Source organism: Corythoichthys intestinalis, chromosome 3, assembly GCF_030265065.1.
Source record: "Corythoichthys intestinalis isolate RoL2023-P3 chromosome 3, ASM3026506v1, whole genome shotgun sequence".
NCBI lineage: Eukaryota > Metazoa > Chordata > Actinopteri > Syngnathiformes > Syngnathidae > Corythoichthys > Corythoichthys intestinalis.
In genome coordinates, this window is record NC_080397.1 from 11,445,836 (window position 1) to 11,465,461 (window position 19,626).

The 19,626-nt window shown below is 38.9% G+C and overlaps 1 protein-coding gene across 2 annotated transcripts in view; it reads left to right on the forward strand.

Annotated features, from left to right (window-relative positions):
• ppef2a (protein phosphatase with EF-hand domain 2a) overlaps positions 1-19,626 on the forward strand; it is a 38,522-nt gene that overhangs the window by 17,783 nt on the left and 1,113 nt on the right. For both annotated transcript variants that reach the window (XM_057832481.1, XM_057832480.1), the window contains 5 exons: positions 9,167-9,352; positions 9,429-9,571; positions 13,095-13,201; positions 13,272-13,438; positions 19,463-19,550. In XM_057832481.1, the coding sequence (XP_057688464.1) occupies positions 9,167-9,352; positions 9,429-9,571; positions 13,095-13,201; positions 13,272-13,438; positions 19,463-19,550 (691 nt within the window). The remainder of the gene's footprint in view (positions 1-9,166; positions 9,353-9,428; positions 9,572-13,094; positions 13,202-13,271; positions 13,439-19,462; positions 19,551-19,626) is intronic.

Below are 19,626 nucleotides of genomic sequence, written 5' to 3' on the forward strand. Positions count from 1 at the left end.
ATTAAGTTCATGGTCCAGGCTGTTCAGTCATACCCAGCCCTGCTAATCTCCATCTCTGGGGCCTGAATGACTCTCCAGCCTGTGTGTTGTGCTCCAAGAAAGGCTCGCTAGAGCATATCCTGAGCAGCTGCCCCAAAGCGTTGACGGCACGACCAGGTGCTGAAGACCATTGCTGAAGCCATAGCTAAAGCCGTGGCTAAAAACAACAGCAGCAAACAACAACCTGACAAGAGGAGGATCGCCTTTGTCAGGGCGGGAGAGCAGCTTCCGTCACAGCCCAAACCAGCTTCCGGGCTCCTCACCTCAGCAGTGGACTGGGTTCTCCAAGTGGACTTAGGCAAGCAACTCAAGTTTCCTGAACACATTTTAACAACTTCATTAAGACCAGACATTGTGCTTACGTCAGTATCGGTAGGGCAGGTGCTACTGATAGAATTGACAGTTCCCTGGGAGGACTGCATAGAGGAGGCGAATAAGCGGAAGCTGTCAAAGTATCAGGAGCTCGTCGAGCAATGCCAGAGAGGAGGCTGGAAAGCACGCTGTGAGCCCATTGAGGTGGGGTGTAGAGGCTTTGCCGGTCACTCACTATGCAAGGTGCTCACACTTCTGGGCATCACAGGTGCTGAGAAAAGGAAGGCGATCAAAACCACCATGGAGGCAGCAGAGAGAGCCTCTAGATGGCTCTGGATCAGGAGGAGCGATCTGTGGGCAAATGCTTCTGGGACACGAGCTGGGGTCTGATCAATCCTGGCTGGGTCCCCTAAGGGAAGGGGTATGATTTTGAAAGACCCAAAACCCCCAATGATCTCAGGAACATCACTGATGATGTGTCCCGGTGCATCCTGGGATGTATCTTACAATCAATCGAGTAGACAAGCAGATTGGTGTGTCAAGAGGGACAGGCCAGAATGCGGTCGTTAATAAATTATTTCTTATTTCTGTGCTACTGGGAATTATTTCTTATTTCTGTGCGGCCCGGTAGCAAATGCGCCACAGACCAGTACCGGTCCCCGGCCCGGTGGTTGGGGACCCCTGCTCTAATGTGTCAATCTCGCAGAAGTAACCAATGACGCGCCTTCTATGAGTGCCTGTGGGTATGTGCAAAGCCCCTGAGTCCGAGGCAATGTCTCCTGCTCATCAAAATGAAACATTATTATTTTATTTTATTTTTTTATTTTTTTCAACAATATTTTATCATTTTTATTTTTGTTGAATACTTTTTGAAACCCTGCGATGCACTAAAGCCGCGAATCGCGAAGGTGTGAGAGATCACCGTGTACAAAATCTTTAGTGTTAATTTAAAATACTTTTCTAGTCCATACATGTTCTAGCAATGCCCTGATGATTACACAGAGCCCTGACATTTAAACTGAGACTACCCCTAAAACGCAATTTTATTTCCCTTCAATAGAGAGTGTTCGGCTTGAACACTATGGCCTAACATACGCTTGTGCATGTCCACGCGTGGCTGCACTACTGTTTCACCCAGCCTCTGCCTAGTCTCCGCTTGGCAAAAACACTTTTCACACCCACGGAAGAGTTGTTAGTAACACTAAACAATCAGGTTTGTGTTTTTACGTTTCTGATGCTAATTTGATGGGCCATTGATTTATGTTCGTGCTCGTTCAAGCGTGCACGAGCTTAACGCAGGCTGCAGTTACGCTGTAGGGCGGATTTGAAAGTTGTGAGTAAAAAAGTGACAAATTCCATATAGCACCTTTAAGAACTGCTTAGGAACCAACTTCCATGTGTGTTTCCATCCATAGACTTCATAATGTATCGACGGGAAACAGGGCGCGGGGCCGATTCATCGGGGGCCTATCTCCGTCAAAGCTGACCGAGTGGAAACACACACACAAAGAGCTTTTTCCTTTGAAAATTCTCGTGACTAGATGCTTAAATCCCTGAATTCTTTAAAGATATAGACGTAAAACAGTCTCAATTCTTGGTTAAAAGCAAAAAATGTGCAGTTAGCATTTATTATACGTAAATATTGCGAACTATGCTGCTACTTAGTACGCAAATTAACGGCCGCCATATGTAAACAGAGCTTTTTTTCCGTTAAATTCTTGTGAGTAGATACTTAAATTCCTGAATTCTTTATAGATATCGATGTAAAACAGACTTGATTCATGGTTAAAAGCAACAACAACAAAAAACGTGCAGTTAGCATTTATTTTTCTTAAATATTGCAAACTATGATGCTAGTCAGTAAGAAAATTAGCGGCCGCCATATGTAAACAAAGAGCTTTTCCATTGAAAGTTCTTGTGAATAAATTCTTAAATCCCCAAATTCTTTATAGATATGGATGTAAAACAGTCTCAATTATTGGTTAAAAGCAAAAAAAAAAAGGGCAGTTAGCATTTATTTTACGTAAATATGTCGAATGTCCTGCTAGTCTTTAGGTCACTATGGTGGCCCCCTTAGTACAACAAAGGGCTTTTTGTGTTGAAAATTCTTGTGAGTAAATGCTTAAATCCCTGAATTTTTTACAGATATGGACCGTCTCAATTATTGGTTAAAGGCAAAAAAACGAGCAGTTAGCAGTTATTTTACATAAATGTTGCAAAGTATAATGCCAATGCTGTAGCTGGTACGAAAAATCTAATAATTACCTTGAATCCTCGAACAAATCACTCCTGAGACAATCCTTCCTGTTTGTACGCAGTACAGCTTTCGTACTTTTACAACCTAAATCCGGCAATAGATCGCTGTGACCGACTGCTAATAAATGAAGCGAACTGTGGGACAGCCCCCTTCAGGAAGGCATGACGCAGTGAATCGGGAATGTGTCACGTCAATACATTATGAAGCCTATGTTCCATCTAATTCAACCCTTAACTCTTTGCCTGCCATTGACAGTGACAGACAAGGCCAACCAGGCTATTTTGTTTTAGGCAGAATTTTGTTCCCACCAAAATTTGAAGCTTTACCAATCTTTTCCAAAAGCCAAAATTTGACAATAACTTTCCCTTTTTTTTAGTTTTGTTTAGTTTTGTGCAGATTTTTTTCCCCCGTTTACCCTTTTTTTTTTCAGTTTTTCGCGTTTTTCAAATATGCATTTTCTCAGTCTTTTGCCATTTTAGCTGTCCGCTGTTAATGCCCACTTTTTTTTCATAAATTCTGGTTGTGACGTCACGTGATAATAATGCCTCACTTTCTAGTGCTGCGCTAGCTAGAACATGTTGACTGAGTGACAGAACAGTCACACGTCAACAAGGAAATAAAAAGCTTAGCTTGCTAGCAGAGTGCAAAAAACTGTAGCGCATGGTTATGACTAATTAGAATCTAATTTCATTAAGCCTTTTCTGTCCCTTTTTTTTTGAAAACTTGTATCCAAAATATGGTCTGCAATCATTTCAGCATCACCTGCTTGCACCTTTAAATCATTTCCTGCCATCGAAGGAGATAGACGTTCAATTCATTTAAACGGGGAGGAATGTGCTCATGTTTCAGTACCAAATCCGGCGCTAGACGTCCAGTCCATTTTGACTGGGTTCGCCCTTCTCAGTCAAAATGGATTGGACGTCTACCACCGTCAATGGTGGCTAATGAGTCAGTCTTGGCACTGATGGTGGTAGTTTATCAGCCTTGCGGTCAGTAATCAACACTCAGGATCAGCGACGCCAGCCTGCCTGCACATCTTGGCTTTCAGATGCACTAATCCACGCGTCATTAATCCCTCCTCCCCGGCTCAATCTTCTTTTCCAACTCCCCGTCATCACCTTAAGTCGGAGCTCTAGAAGTGCACCGTCTGATCTGGTTCGGGTTCAAGCAAGCACGACGATGCTGTTCAGGGAGAGCAATGCACATTGCATGTTTGTTCATTCACCCTCCCAGTCCATTGGACCTCTCGTCCTGTCAATGGTAGCCCATGAGTTAATAAGGAAGTGACCCAAAAAATGACCAAAAATTAATAAGTAACCGAAAATCCATTTGAAGTGACCTAGGAATGCCCCCATATCATCAGAAAGTAACCCAAAATCAACAGAAAGTAAATAAAATAATTAAATTAAATTAATAATAATAATAAAATTAAAATAATTGCCCAAAACCAACAGGAAGTGACCTGGAAATGCTCCTAAATCAACAGGGAGTGACCAATGATCAGGGAGATACCCGGCAATGCCTGAAAATCAACAGTAAATGATACAAAATGTCCAGGAAGTGACCCCAGATTGCCTCAAAAAGTACCAAACTGATGAACAGGTAGTCACCCGTAAGTACTATAAAATTAACAAGGAAATGAAGAGATCGGGCATCCATACAAGTGGACATCCCATTTTGCGTCATGTAGGCGACACTTGATAATGTTGTGGCCTACATGACCAAAATTGTGATGTCCATGTATGTGGACTCATGGTCTTTAACAGGATAGTTTTTGTTTTTTAAATTTCCCAAAATAATTATTAAACCCTATAGACAAGCTTCCTGAGCGAAACATTGGCGGGGGCATCATTTATGCTCCGAACTTCCGTTTTAGACAGAACAACATGAAGTGCAGTTGTAGTAAGCAGTGTGTTGGCAAAGTTAAAACTGCAAAATCAAACCACAGGAACCCACGGAGTCTCCAAAAATGGATTCAGCATGCCGTAGATGAGACTTTGAGACTTTCGGTGCTGTCCATGAACTCCTGGAAGCGCCTATATGTATGGTTGGAAGTGGAATGTTTTGAACAGCGTCCAGCTTCAAAGCGCCAGTATGGATCTACCTTGCCATACACCACAAAGTTAAGGATGTGCTTTAAACCTCAGGATCTACACGAAAGATTCTATGTTTTTTTTAACACTTTGTTGATCGTTCATGGACAAATTTATAACAACCTGTCAGCCTGTGTTGACGTCAGGTGTAAATTGATATGCCGGCCACTTGATTGACCAAAATGAGGTGAAATTACATATAATATTAAAGTTGCCGAATGTAGAAGTGCTTGCACGGATTTTGTTGTTGCAAGAAAATACTCCAAGGTATGTACATAGAAACAAAAATAGTATGTCATTCTTTTTTATTGCAGACATTAATCGCAATGAAACATTTGGACAACATCATTCAATTTCTTGTTTTATTTAAAATGTTTAGTGCATGTATAAAACAAGCCAATAAATCACAATTTATAAAAATTATAAGAAAAATATTAACTAAGATGGAGAATAAGTCAAGCCTTGCATCATCAAAGTAGAATGCACCCAGTCTTGATATATGTCAGTCGACGTACAGTTAGTGTTGTTGTGAGGCACATCAATTTGTCTTCCCTTGCCTAATAGCGTTTTCCAGCTGTAAACAAACGAACAAAAAACTAGTAACACTTGCATTAATGCATTTACGTAATTGTGCCATCCTACACGTACTGATTAGCACCAGGCTAGCAGCAGATAGCATGTTTTGCAGCCACAGCAGTACAGTAGTTGTAGTAAATAATACAAACATCATCATAATTTCAATCATCATCAGAATAACGATATCAAAGACAATAAGTCATTTCATGAGCAATATTTTTAGCATTAGTATTTTTTGAGCACCAGACTCATGAAAATAGGAAGGACATACCTTCCATAACTCCAGCGGCAACATGGCTACATAAACACCCGGTCTTTGTGGTGGCACGGGCTTGGTTCAACATCTGCCTTCATGAACATGTCCTCCCATGTCGTGATGATAGTATATGGATGCGGTATTTCCAAATTGCCTTTTTTGAGCGATTTTGATGAGTAATGTTACTCCAGCTCCACTGTTGTTTTGAACGGAGAAAGTGTAAAACAGAAGTCGCGAGCAGAAATGTGGAAACAAAGCGGAAGTACCTCAGAAACTTGTCTATTTAAAGGGTTTAACACTGCACTCAGATTTTAGAAAAAAATAACTGAAACGGTAATGTACTCAAGGATTGATTTTGATGTTATTACGCCCAGAAGTTAGTCCTAAATATTTGAAAAGAAACATTTCTAAACCATTAAAAGTAGGGCTTTCAAACGATTAAAATTTTTAATCGAGTTAATTCCAGTTTAAAAATTAATTAATCTTAATTAATCGCAATTCAAACAATCTCTAAAATATGCCACATTTTTTCTGTAAATTATTGTTGGAATGGAAAGATAAGACACAAGATGGATATATACATTCAACATACGGTACATAAGTACTGTATTTGTTTATTATAACAATAAATCAACAAGATGGCATTAACATTATTAACATTCTGTTAAAGCGATCCATGGATAGAAAGACGTGTAGTTCTTAAAAGATAAATGTTAGTACAAATTATAGAAATTTTATATTAAAACCCCTCTTAATGTTTTCGTTTGAATAAAATTTGTAAAATTTTCAATCAAAAAATAAACGAGAAGCCCGCCATTGTTGATGTCAATAATTACACAATGCTCATGGGTGCTGAAGCCCAGAAAATCAGTCGCACCCAAGCGCCAGCAGAGGGCGACAAAACTCCAAAAAACACAAGTAACAAGTGGACATTGCACTGTGCTGTCATTTTAATCTGTTTGAGCGGGGCATGTGCGTTAATTGCGTCAAATATTTTAACGTGATTAATTTAAAAAATTAATTATCGCCCATTAACGCGATCATTTTGACAGCCCTAATTAAAAGTGATCTTTTGTTGTTCAGGTTGAATTCAAATGAATTGTACCTGATTAACCCTTTATAGGAGACTCATTTAAAGCAACACTAGGTAGCTTTTCAACCTTTATAAAAAAACATTTTCATAACATTTGTGACAATATGTCGACTGACAACTAGTTGAATGATACCTCTTTTATACCTTGAAGGGATCTGTATTGCTTTCACCGGCACTAATTAAATTAAAGGATGGTGGCAGGAACCCTGCCAAACAAAAAAAACTACAAATGTGTTGGCTGCTTTACGGCATATGTCTCCAAATCTGAAAAATTACTAAGTGTTTCTTTAAATACTATAAAATAAAATTTAAAAACAAATCAAATTTACTGTTATATGGAGCCATAAACATAGTTTATTTCTCATGGACATGCCCAAAAACTAACAAGAAGTGACCCAAAAATTCCCGAAAATCAGTAGGAACTGATCCAAGATCAACAGGAAGTCACAGGTAAATGCCCCAAAATCCTGAAGTGGCCCGTTAACTGACAAGCAGAGCAAAGCTTTCCTACACAGTAATAATGATAATAGAATTTTCAAAAAAAAAAAAAAGCCACTTGCGCAACAAAGCAGGAGTGTCAATTTTTTTTCTCCCAGGGCTGTTTTCAAAAAAATTGAAGGATGCAAGGGCCAACTAAAAATGATGCTATTGATAGGGTTGCCACCTTTCAGACTAGAAATAAGGGACGCCCCCCTCGCGCCCAAAGCCTTATGGGCGAAAAATAGGGGCATCCCCAAAACTATTTTTAGATGCGAAAACTGTATTGTGCACTATGTGGGCATGGCAGTTTCCTTGCAGCAGACTGTTTTGTTTTTTTCTGCAGGTTAGTGAAAACGAAGTTATGAATATCGTAATTAACATTTGTGTTGTCGGCACTGAATCCGGTCACGTGATCCATTGACAAACCAAATTTCTCAAGGGAATGTTCCAGGAGAACTACAATTCCAGCAGCTGACTCGTCTGCATTCTCTTTGAAGTCCAGCATTTTGTTGGTGACCCAGGACTCTGGACTGAAGTACTGGCCAGCAAGGGGAAACATCTTCCTGCTCAATTTATTCGAGGCATCGGTCTGTATGGAGAATGGGATGGGTTACGTTAAGAACTTGAGCACATCACCCACTGCCTTTGGACCCAGGACTTGTTTCAACAATGCCCCTTGCTTTGTTCTCCCCAAAGTCATTTTCTTCACCATTCTGGAACCACATAAAAATCTTCTGATTGAGCCTGTGTCCACAGTCAGCACTATTGTAGCTCTGGCCACGTTTTACTGTGTGATATACCTCTGTCACCTCAGCTGCAGTAATTTATAGGGTAAGCGTGCGATGATGTCAAATTATTGCCTTAATTTTGGTATCACTATTAATCAACAGATAGTATATATTCGCAGTAGGACTATTTATTCAGTGTTTATTTGCTGTTAATCTATTAGGAATAATTCTAAATGAGGAGCATTAGTTAGCATAACAAAATAAGATGTTCTTTATGGGTACATAAATCCATTCCATATTGATTGATAATAAATGCATCTTTCCAAAAAAAAAAAAAAAAAAAAATCAACATTCCTGAAAATAATCAAACATAGTAGCAACTGAAATAGCCTATCTATGCTCCTATCAATGCAAGATGTATGAAGGTAAATATAAATATAGCCTATATGTTATTCATATAAAAGAGCATAATAACATACCAAATCAAGCTCAGGGGATCTTTCAGGTACAAAGAATTGTGACGAAGGCTCTTCTGGGATCTTATATTCCGTTTGTGGCGGTCCCCTGCAGCATGCTGTTTTACACCTCTGTGAGACACTGCAAAAACTTTCGTGCCTGCCTTGCATTTCGCTTTATAATCATCATCAATGACTCTATCGAGCCACGGGTTACCCTCTTCCCACTCCAGTCTATTTTTTGGAGGCGTTTTCTCTTTTGATGATGAGGTGGGGTGTCCTGACTCCTGAGCGTCTGCTTTTGAAGACATCTTTGTTTTGAAAACGCACGGGGCGGTGCATTGAGCAGAGCGAGCGAGGTAACTAGGCAACGAACCCGGAAGTGGAGCGCAGTGCTGGGCAGACAGCAGCGGGCAGGCAGATAACCACCTTGCTGTCTTTGATATCTCCTGCCCTTTTTGTTCATTATTGCTGGCTCATTGTTCACTCATGAGTGCAGGTATGTGTTTGCGTGTGACAGACGTGCATAGGCTGGGCGCACCGCCGCCCGCCCCTTCCCGCCGCCGGAGCCGCGGGTCGCGCGGGGTCGCCCCATGGAAAAATTGTGAAATACGGAATAAACTGCGTTCCGTATTGGGTCGATACGGAATGCAACTTTTAATTCCCAATTACGGAACAATTCCGTATTTCAAGGGACGGGTGGCAAGCCTAGCTACAGATCATCTTGTCGTACAGTACTAATATGCTTGTATGTACATACACAACAGACTAAATCTTTCGAGGTTACTCTTAACCATAATAGTGGCCCGCATCTTCCTATTTTTATGCTAATTTCCTTGTTTTCTTCAACTAAAAATCATCTTGTCGTACTTGACAGATCCTCGACCTGCTTTGGAGCGACCCCATGTCTCAAGACGGCTGCATCCCTAACGAGCTGAGAGGCGGCGGATGCTACTGGGGTCCTGATGTCACGGAGGACTTCCTGACCAAACACAGCCTGCAGCTTATCGTACGCTCTCACGAGTGTAAACAGGACGGCTACGAGTTCTGCCACAACCGCAAGGTGAGCGCCTGAATGCGTTTCCCGCCTCTGGATGGACATGAGGAAAAAGTAACGCGCTTCTGTGGTTTGACCCGAGGTCCTGACGCTCTTCTCGGCTTCCAATTACTATGACTTTGGGAGCAACCGAGGGGCCTACGTAAAACTGGGACCCGACCTCGTGCCTTATGTGGTTCAGTACCAGGCCACCAGCATGACCAGAGAACTCACCGCCCGACAAACGTACTGATTATCTTATCAAACTGTTTGTGATATGAACCAGGAATTTTCAAACCAATTTTAACCTGAGGTTTTTTGTCATCCAAAGTCGCTAGGTGCAACTGAGTATGTTCTCAAAACCAGGGGTTACATTTACACGAGTAAGTTTTTGAGAAAAATGTCATTCTAAGAGTAGTTTTACTACGTCGATAAAATTCATAACCTATTGACATGACACAGGAAACGGCCGATTCGTAGGGGGCCTATTTTCAAAAACTTCAAATTCAAATATTTACAAAACCAAAACAGCTACTGACCTAAAACCAAAACAGGCACCTACCATAGCCATATATAAGTCCCCATGAGCAGCGGCATCAAAAAATTCCAAGTCATTCCCTGATAAAATCCCAATTGATTATTTTTGATAGAAGTATAACACAACTTAAAATGTCTATAGAAGTCTCAGGTTTTACACTAGATGCACAAAAATCACCAAATGCAGAGATAATCACCTATATTTTCAGGATCAATAGCAATATTTAACATATCATATAAGTTTTTGACCAAAATAGCAACTTTTTTATTTAATGCAAGTTTTCAACAGCTAACAAATCACTTAGTTTAACATCAGAAACTTAATACTTGAGGAAAACATGCAAAATCAATTATAAATAATATGTAAATAAATTATTAATACATTCTACATTCAATCACAATTTATTATAGGCTAGAATAGCCCTTTATTATCATTATACACTATATATTGTTAGCGAATGAGGCTAGCGACCGCCTGGCGTAAAAGGAGCTTTTCTGGCGAAAAGTTTTGTGAATAAATGCAAAACCCCGAATTCTTCATAGATATGGACGTAAAACAGTCTCGATTCTTGGTCAAAAGCAAAGAAACAGTGCAGTTAGCGTTTTGTACGTATATTGACGAAGAATGCTACTATATTAGCAAATGAGGCAAGCGGCCGCCTGGCGTAAACAAAGCTTTTGTGGCGAAAATTCTTGTGAATAAATGCTGAGATCCCTGAATTCTTTATAGATATGGACGTAAAACAGTCTTGATTCTTGGTTAAATGTAAACTAGGAGGCTAGTCAGTTACGAAAATTAGCCGCCTCCATGTGTAAACAAAGAAGAAAATTCCTACGAATAAATGTTTCAATCACGCATACATGGTACGAAAAATATAATACTTACCTTAAATCCTCGAACAAATCACTCCTGAGACAATCCTTCCTTTTTGTATGCAGTACAGCTTTCGTAGTTAAATCCAATTGTAAGTAAATCTAAGCTTAAATACGACATGAGCGTGTGCCTTCTTCGGCTATAACTAAATGAAGCTCGGCCCCCTTTGATATGGCGTCGCACAAACAATGACGAAGTGACACATCCTTAGTAATGATGTCTATGCTATGCACTATCTTTTACTAGAGTAAATTTGTGGAGAAGAAACGCTACTCTTACTCCACTACTTTAGGCTACACACCAGTTTCACAAATGAGATGTGGCAGCAATATCACATGACTCCATCACACTAATCAGACGTGCCAATACAGTCACACGACTACAAAGAAGCTTGCAGTTAAAAGTCCTATGATCACACCGGCCTGTCCAATCACGTGGCGTCTTTAAAGTGCTGTAAAAAATAAACTATTTCACACACTGCTATCAACATGACCCGTAAGCACGGTTTTTAACCTCTCTCCTAATTTTTATTTGCCTCAATACACCACAGAAAATGGGAGATATTAGTTTTTCTCAATTGCTGTAGTATGTTTCTCAGATCAGAATTGAAATTCTCAAAAAAGTTTGTGCATTTCTCAAAACATGTCACACAAATTGCAAAAAAACATGGATTACCAGTTAAAGCCATTTTTTGTGCAAAATTCTTAGTCTTTGGCTGTCAGTGCTGTCAGAATGACAAGTCCTTGTTTCATTCACTGTGTGCAGAAAAGACAGTCAAATTGCTTTGTCATGCGCTCAATACAAGTGGAAGGCTCTGATGCTGAAGATGGTTTATGTAAGTTTTGATGAAAATTGTTAGTAAGTTACACCTTTGTGTGTGGGAGATTGCTTGCAAGGGACTGCACAAGATTCCGTCTACACTTTCATTGTTTTTACAATGTTTTGACAGACCATGTCATTGCGATACAGAGAACAAAAGACATCGCTGAGTATCACAAAGAAAAAAAACAAAAGCAAAATTAGAAATGTGAACATAAGACAATCGGCACAACCAAACTTCGAGTGTTGTCGGGATTTTTCCCCATTCTTTCTCCACATCTTGACGTTCCTCTCTGTTGGGCCACAAATTTTCATCCACGTCTCAACGAATGTCATCTCTTGCTATGCAGCGTGGAGAGAATCTTCTTGAATGTCTTACCAAGCCTCTGCAGGCATCAGCTGTGATGTCACTGCATGCTGCATTCATGGCATCCCGAAGAGTCATCTGAATGTGAAGCTGGCGATCATACACTTGCAGTCTCCATGTGGAGAAAAATTCTTCTATGAGATTGAGGAATGGGGAGTATGGTGGTAGGAATTTCATTACCATTCTGTTGTGGGCTGCAAACCATTCCCAGATTATGTTGGTGTGGTGGAAACTCATTGTCCCAAACTATTACAAATTTTGGCAGGTTAAAATAAGTTACTGAAAATAAGTAACGAAAATACTGAGAAAAAAGCACACACGTGTTAACATATTCTGACGACATGTTAATCCAGTTTGCATGTAAAGACATGCAATGAACTCATGACTAAATGTTGGGGGTGGTGAGACTATTCAATAGAGACCGATGATAATCCATTTCGACCATCACGGCAGATTATGTAGGAAACAGCAGAGAATTGTACAAATCATTTGCATGGATGTACGAAAACATCTGCAACTTGTTCAAAAAAATTTTTTATGTGTACTAGTGATAAAATACTGTGAGGAAGCAGTTTTGACAATTTCAAGTTAGAGCAGAGAAACCTACTAAAGCAATTGAGAAAACTGTATTGTTTTAATTTTATGGTAGGAATTTTTTTTCTCCACTAGAGGGCACTCATGCTCTATGGACGGGGGATTTTTTTATTTCTGTAGATTTTCCTAGTCGGAATTGGATTATTTTTGTGCATTTTTTTTTTGGGGGGGGGGGCGAATATGGTCATGTAATAGGATATATAGATAGTGCCAAGTAGTGCTGTACAATATGACGATTTATGTCGCCATGACGATATAAAACTTTCTTTCCACATTTTACATGTCTATCGTCATTATCGCCATAAATAGACCTGTTCTTGCGATGCACATTTTGCCAGCAGGTGGCGCCCATTTTGCACAGAGTTGATGAGAAGGGTCCAGCTACGGCCCACAGTACTCACCAACTGTAGACCCTAACCCCTTTTCTGCGGAATGAGATGCAGAAGGCACCAAAAGGGGCATAGTAGGATGGGCGAGTATTGCGGCCCGCAGCTGGAGTTGGTCCATTGTTGGGATTCCATGTGCCAGTGTAGTACCACCACCGATCGGTCTCAAGATATCCCCATCTCCTATTGCAGCGCGGGGCAGACGGAGCGTTCGGCCCTCAAAGTTCTTCGGGAGCAGCTGTTTTCCCACAAGTCAGACCTCCTTTGTGCCTTTAAGAGATGCGACCGCAACAACACAGGTGAGTAAAACACGGCTTGTCTTTGTTCCTCACGCAACTCGAGTGACGAAGTCCTGTGGATGCCGGTCAGGTAAAGTGTCGTTGAACGACTGGGCGTCGTCGGTGGAGAGCGTGATGCGACTCAATCTGCCCTGGAGGATGATGCGCTCGCAGCTGGTGGGCAGCAAGGGCAATGACGGCTTCATCGACTACCATCAGTGGTTAAACGAGCTCGCCATCAAAGGCGCCGACGCCGACGTGAGCGCCCTTTTTTTCTCTCAACCCGTTGGTTGCCACTGACGGTGACAGACGTCCAATTTGTTTGAACTGGGAGTAGGTGACATCCTCACAGTTACAACGATTGAACGTCTAGTAGTGACAAACTCATTTCAATTCATTGCAGAAGAATGAAAAAAAGCACCATAATTGAACGTCTATTACCGTCAAAGGAGCATACATCAGTATTATTTCAACATTTATATATGTACAGTATATATCTTGATTTGTCCTTATACATTTCAGCATGTATTTATTTATTTCATTTTTTAAACATGTATCTCCTTTTTTTTATTTAACATTATTTTTTATCTATTCCACTATGTGTGTATTTAATTTGTTTTATTGATTTATTAGGGCCCGAGCACTAAGCGTGCGAAGGCCCTATTGTTTTGCAAAGGATTATTATTATTATTATTATTATTATTATTATTATTATTATTATTCTTCTTTTTTCAGGGCAAATGAAAATGGCCAATTTGGAGGCCTGAACATGCACGAAAAGTCACCAAAATTTGCACAAACGTGCGGCTTTGCGTAAATTTCGATAATCTTGTGTCGTTTTGAAAAAATGTCAAAAAATGGCTCAGTGGCGCCCCCTTGACCCTTAAAATTTTCAAAAAGGCCTCTCCTCTCAGGTTTTCAACGTAGAGCAATGAAATTTGGGGAGTAGATACCTTATGCCTAACTGTTCAAAAAAGCCTCTTGCACCCATATTCCAAATCCAACAGGAAATCGGATATTTTGGATCAAATGTGAAATTTTTATCGGTTCACAGTTTGAGTTTACATTTGGAGGCCTGAACATGCACGAAAACTCACCAAAATTTGCACATACATGCAACTTTGCGTAAATTTTGATAATCTACAAAAAAATTTAACAAAATGGCTCAGTGGCGCCCCCTTGAAATTTTCAAAAAGGCCTTTCCTATTAGGTTTTTTCAACGTAGAACGATGAAATTTGGCAAGTCGATACATTGTGCAAAACTGCTCCAAAAAGTCTCTTGCACCCATATTCCAAACCCAACAGGAAGCCGGAAATTTTGGATCAAATGTGAAATTTTATCGATTTACATTTGAGACCTTGTCGCTGAAGAAAATAGTTGGATAGTCTTCAAAATTGGTCAGACTATTCAGGAGACATATGAGATCTTAAGTTTTCAAAATGGGGAGTTTTCACTCAAGGGTCTGACCTGGGCGTGGTCCCAAAGTCGGCCATTTTTGGGCAAAATACCAAATTCAGAAAATGATTAAAAACTCCGTGATACAACGTTCAATCTTTTTCATTTCTAGCATGTATATGAGATATCCCAGCCTGAACACGACTGCATTGAAATATTACCCATTAGGCCTGGCGCCCCCTAGTGGGAACAGGAAATGGCCTTCTTTACGAGACAGGCTCCTCCTCCAAGGGAAAAAAATCTATTGACCTCAAACCTGTTTCAGGGGAGCCTCAAGACATGTGTTCAGGTCCCTGATGAAAAATATTGAGGTTTCGTTGAAGCGGAGAGGTCCAAACTGGAAGTGAAAATGACCGTCAACAATTTGTCTCGCCAAAAATTTTGAACAGTCATAACTCGGCAGATATGCAACATATCTGCGCCAAACTTTCCGTGTTTGTTGAGAGTCATACCCTGAAGGTTCTTGTAGGGGTCATTTGCATCAACTCTACAGTGCCAACTAGTGGCGACAGAAAGAAGTTTTAAAAAAGGCCTTTCCTATTGGGTTTTTTCAACATAGAGCAAGGAAATTTGGGGAGTAGATACCTTATGCAAAACTGCTCCAAAAAGTCTCTTGCACCCATATTCCAAATCCAACAGGAAATCGGGTATTTTGGATCGAATGTGAAATTTTCATGGGTTCACAGTAAGAGTTTACATTTGGAGGCTTGAATATGCATAAAAACTCACCAAAATTTGCACATACATGCGGCTTTGGATAACGTTCGATAATCTTGCAACGTTACGAAACAATTTAAGAAAATGGCTCAGTGGCGCCCCCTTGAAATTTTCAAAAAGGCCTCTCCATTTAGGTTTTTCTAACATAGAGTGATGAAATTTGGAGAGTCAAAACTTTGTGCAAAACTGCTCCAAAAAGTCTCTTGCACACACATTCCAAATCCTACAGGAAATCGGGTATTTTGGATTGAATGTGAACTTTTTATCGATTTACAGTGTGCACATTTTACACCTTGGCACCTAGGGAATTAGTTTGATCATTCTCAAAATTGGCGAGACTGTTCATGAGGCATATGAAATCTTAAGTTATAAAAATGGTGTGTTTTCATTCACGGGCCTGACCTGGGCGGGGCGCCAAATTCTTCCATTTTTTCGCCAAAACACCAAATTCGGAAAATGACTGATAACACCCTCATACAATGTTAAATCTATTTTAAATCTGGCATGTGTGTGAGGTATACCAGCCTGAGCAGGACTGGATTGAAAATTTACCATTTGTGCCTGGCGCCTCCTAGTGGAAACAGGAAATGCCCTTTTTTACGGGACACACTCCTCCTCTAAAGGGAAAAAACCAATCTACCTCAAACCTGCATAAGGGAAGCCTTAAGACCTGTCTTCAGGTGCCTGATGAAAAATATTGAAGTTTCGTTGAAGCGGAGGGGTCCAAACAGGAAAGTGAAAATGACTGTCAACAATTTTTCTCTCCAAAAACTTTGAACAATCATAACTCGGCAGATATAGAACATATCTGCGCCAAACTTCCCGTGCTTGTTGAGAGTCATACCCTGAAGGAACTTGTAGGGGTCATTTGCATCAACCCTACAGCGCCAACTAGTGGCGATAGGAAGTCACTCGTTTTTCCAAAACATGTCCAGTTCTTTTCATGTTGGTCATTGTAGTTTCAAGACCTATTAAAATACTTTTTTACGGCCCATGTCCACGTGTCTCTGTCTGTTGCCATGACGACCCTTTGTTCGCCATTTAAAGGAAATATTTTTTTTCAGAGACTCAGGCAGCTTATAGAGCCACAATATTTGGCACACTTGGTCGAATTGGCCAAGTTAGAAGATTAATTTTGGTTTTGAATAAGGGCTTGGCTGCACAGCTCAGTAGTGGCTCCTTTTTTGTAGTACTCTCTCCAATAGGGGTTTTTATCTCTTGGGTGTGGGAATGTAATTAGGCGACTTTCGAGCATGTTAGGTTCTAATGAGATGATTAGAGAGGAGGATCTGCCACCACCCTGACCTGCACACAGTCCGAGTTGCGTGACGTCCGAGTTGCGCTAGATTGCGAGGGCCCGTTCAGTCCTGCTTGCAGGCCTAGTTTCAAGATTATTTTTTTACATACATTTATCTAAAAATTTCCACAATATTTATTTCTATATCTAGATTTTATAATTTCATTAATTAATTAAATTTTGATATATTTCTCTGAATTTATTCCCACATTTATTAATTTCAACATGTATTTTTTTGTCTGTTTTATATGTGTATATTTACATTATTTATATTAATTACAATATTTATTCTTTTAAATAATTAATTCAATATTTTGAATTTTATGGGTTTTCACGATTTATTTACTTTTTGGGATATATTGTATTTGTACATTAAAGATTTTCAAAATTTATTATTTAGATGATATATATACACATATATATATATATACACACACATATATGTATATATTAGATATATTTTTATTTTTTATTTATTAAATAAATATGTCAACAATCAACATGCACTACATGTGAATTTTTTTTCAACACATATATATATATATATATATATATATATATATATATATATATATATATATATATATATATATACATTTATGACACATTTATTTGTTTTACTTCTTATTGATTTCATCTGTCTGTGTGGTATGAAATAATTAAATCTGTCATTTTATACAAAAAAAGTGAAATAGAAATTGTAATATCTTAATGAATACATACAGTGATCCAAGCAAAAAACAAAGTAGTGCCATGTTTTTTAGCATAATTTTTGCAGGGTTTCCGCGAAAAGTCAGAAAAGGCATTAAATTCATACGTCTAAAAATAAGGCCTTAATTGGCATTAAAATATCTTAAAACGAACTTTTGCAGGTCTTAAATAACACACAATTATTGGTATTTCATAATTAAAATAATCTTTAAGAAAAAAATGCATTTTCCTAAATTGAAATAATTAACCGAAAAATATCTACTACTTTTGACTGTCATGTGCGATCACAATAGCGGAACCAATGCTTTTGAACCACAATTTTTCACCATGGCTGAAACAGATATCTGGGAATGTGTAAGAGGCACGATGATCTTTTCTTATAAACTCGGCACAATGGGAGTCAAAGCGATGGAATCTCACATGCACACCACGAAGCCTCAAACTCAAGCTGCCAACAAATTCCTGGTATTTCCTCAGTTCTGAGCAACTCTCTTTCCACTGAGAGTTTTCTCTGGACCAGAAAATTAATGTTATGTTAAAATAAACCCTTTGGTGTAACATCAGAATTCTTTGTAATTCATGCTCTTTATTCTCTGTCATGTGTGTTATTGTGAAGTTGGTCTTATGTTTAATTTCAAATGGCATTAAAAAAAAAAGTCTTTAAAAGTCTTAAATTGAACTTGCCTTCAGCTGTAGGAACCAATGTTGTTTTTGGCAGCTAATTTTCATCTTATATACATAAATACTTATTAGTCTTAGTCATATTTTAGTCAATTCCAAAATATGTTCGTCTTCGTCTAGTTTTAGTCAATGAAAACTCACAAATGTTTTCTTTTGTAAACTTCAGAAGTTTTATTCCATGAATATACTGTATAAATCAATCAATAAACGACTTCCAACAATTTCAAATGAACCTAATTAATTGATAGGCTAAATGATTAATGCAAAAATAAATCTGTATTGATTTATATTAACTTTCACGCTGCAAATTTACAGTATCACCTCTTAATCTGATAATTTTTCTTATCCTATACCCATACACCTAACATTGATTTCAAATAATGTTTTGAACAATATCTATTCTTAAAGTAAGAACATTTCTGACAAACAAGTTTTTTTGAAGATTAAATATACAAACTTTTTACTTAAAATTAGGCTTCAGCTTGCTGTTCTATGAGCAAACCGGCTAGTTCAATCACATGGAGTCTTTAAAGCACCGTAAATAATTTGACATAGAGCGCCGCGGTCAACATGACTCCAAAATGCGGATTTTAATCGCTCTGTCAGTTTTTATTTGGCACGGACTGACCACGGAAAATCGGATATATGATCCTTTTAGTTTCATAATAGGAAATATGTTTTCTCCACTAGAGGGAACTCATGCTCTTTGGACAATTAATGCTTCAATTCTAGAGATTTTTTTTTCTCTCCTGGAATTCAATGTTTTTGTTGTTGTTGTATTTCTTTGGCTTAGTGTGGTTATGTAACATGTTCTAGTACAGTATAATAATAACAGTTCATTTAGATAACTTTGTGCTGAGAAAAAAAATACCATTGTTTAAAAAAAAAAATCAAACATCTTAAGCAGTCACTCACAATGTTACTCATTACTTGAGTATTCTTTTCACCAAATATTTTCTACTTGTACTTGAGTACATATTTTGGATGACTACTTTTAATTGTACTTGAGTACATTTTTTCAGATGACTGATTTTATTTGAGTAATATTATTTTGAAGTAACGCTAGTTGAGTACGATTTTTGGCTACTCTACCCACGTTTGAATATAAATGATACATACTGTACATTTGTTTTCTCTCTCTCTCTCATATGATATGTGTGTGTCATTGCACATACATATGTAGATGTAAATAAAGTGTTCTTATGTAAATATGTTTTTAGGACTTTTTTATATTCTGAAAACAAAATACCTATGACAAAATTAAAAAATCAGCGATGCAATGAGGGTGCGAAAGTTGAGCCGCAAAGTAGCGAGGGATCACTGTAATAGAATAGGAGATGACACATTTCATAATTTATTTGTAGATTGAATGTAAAGATTATTCCATCGTAATTTGTCTCTCTATTCCATCCTGTTGAAGCATATTGACCAGTGTCTTCTGGAGACCTTGTACCGCCATCGCTCCACTTTGGAGACCATCTTCCGCATCGTGGACACGGATAACTCAGGTCTGTTTCTCACCCGTCCAGTATAACGTGTTACGGGATTTGTCGCGTGCGCCACCGCGCGATGCGCTAATCCGCC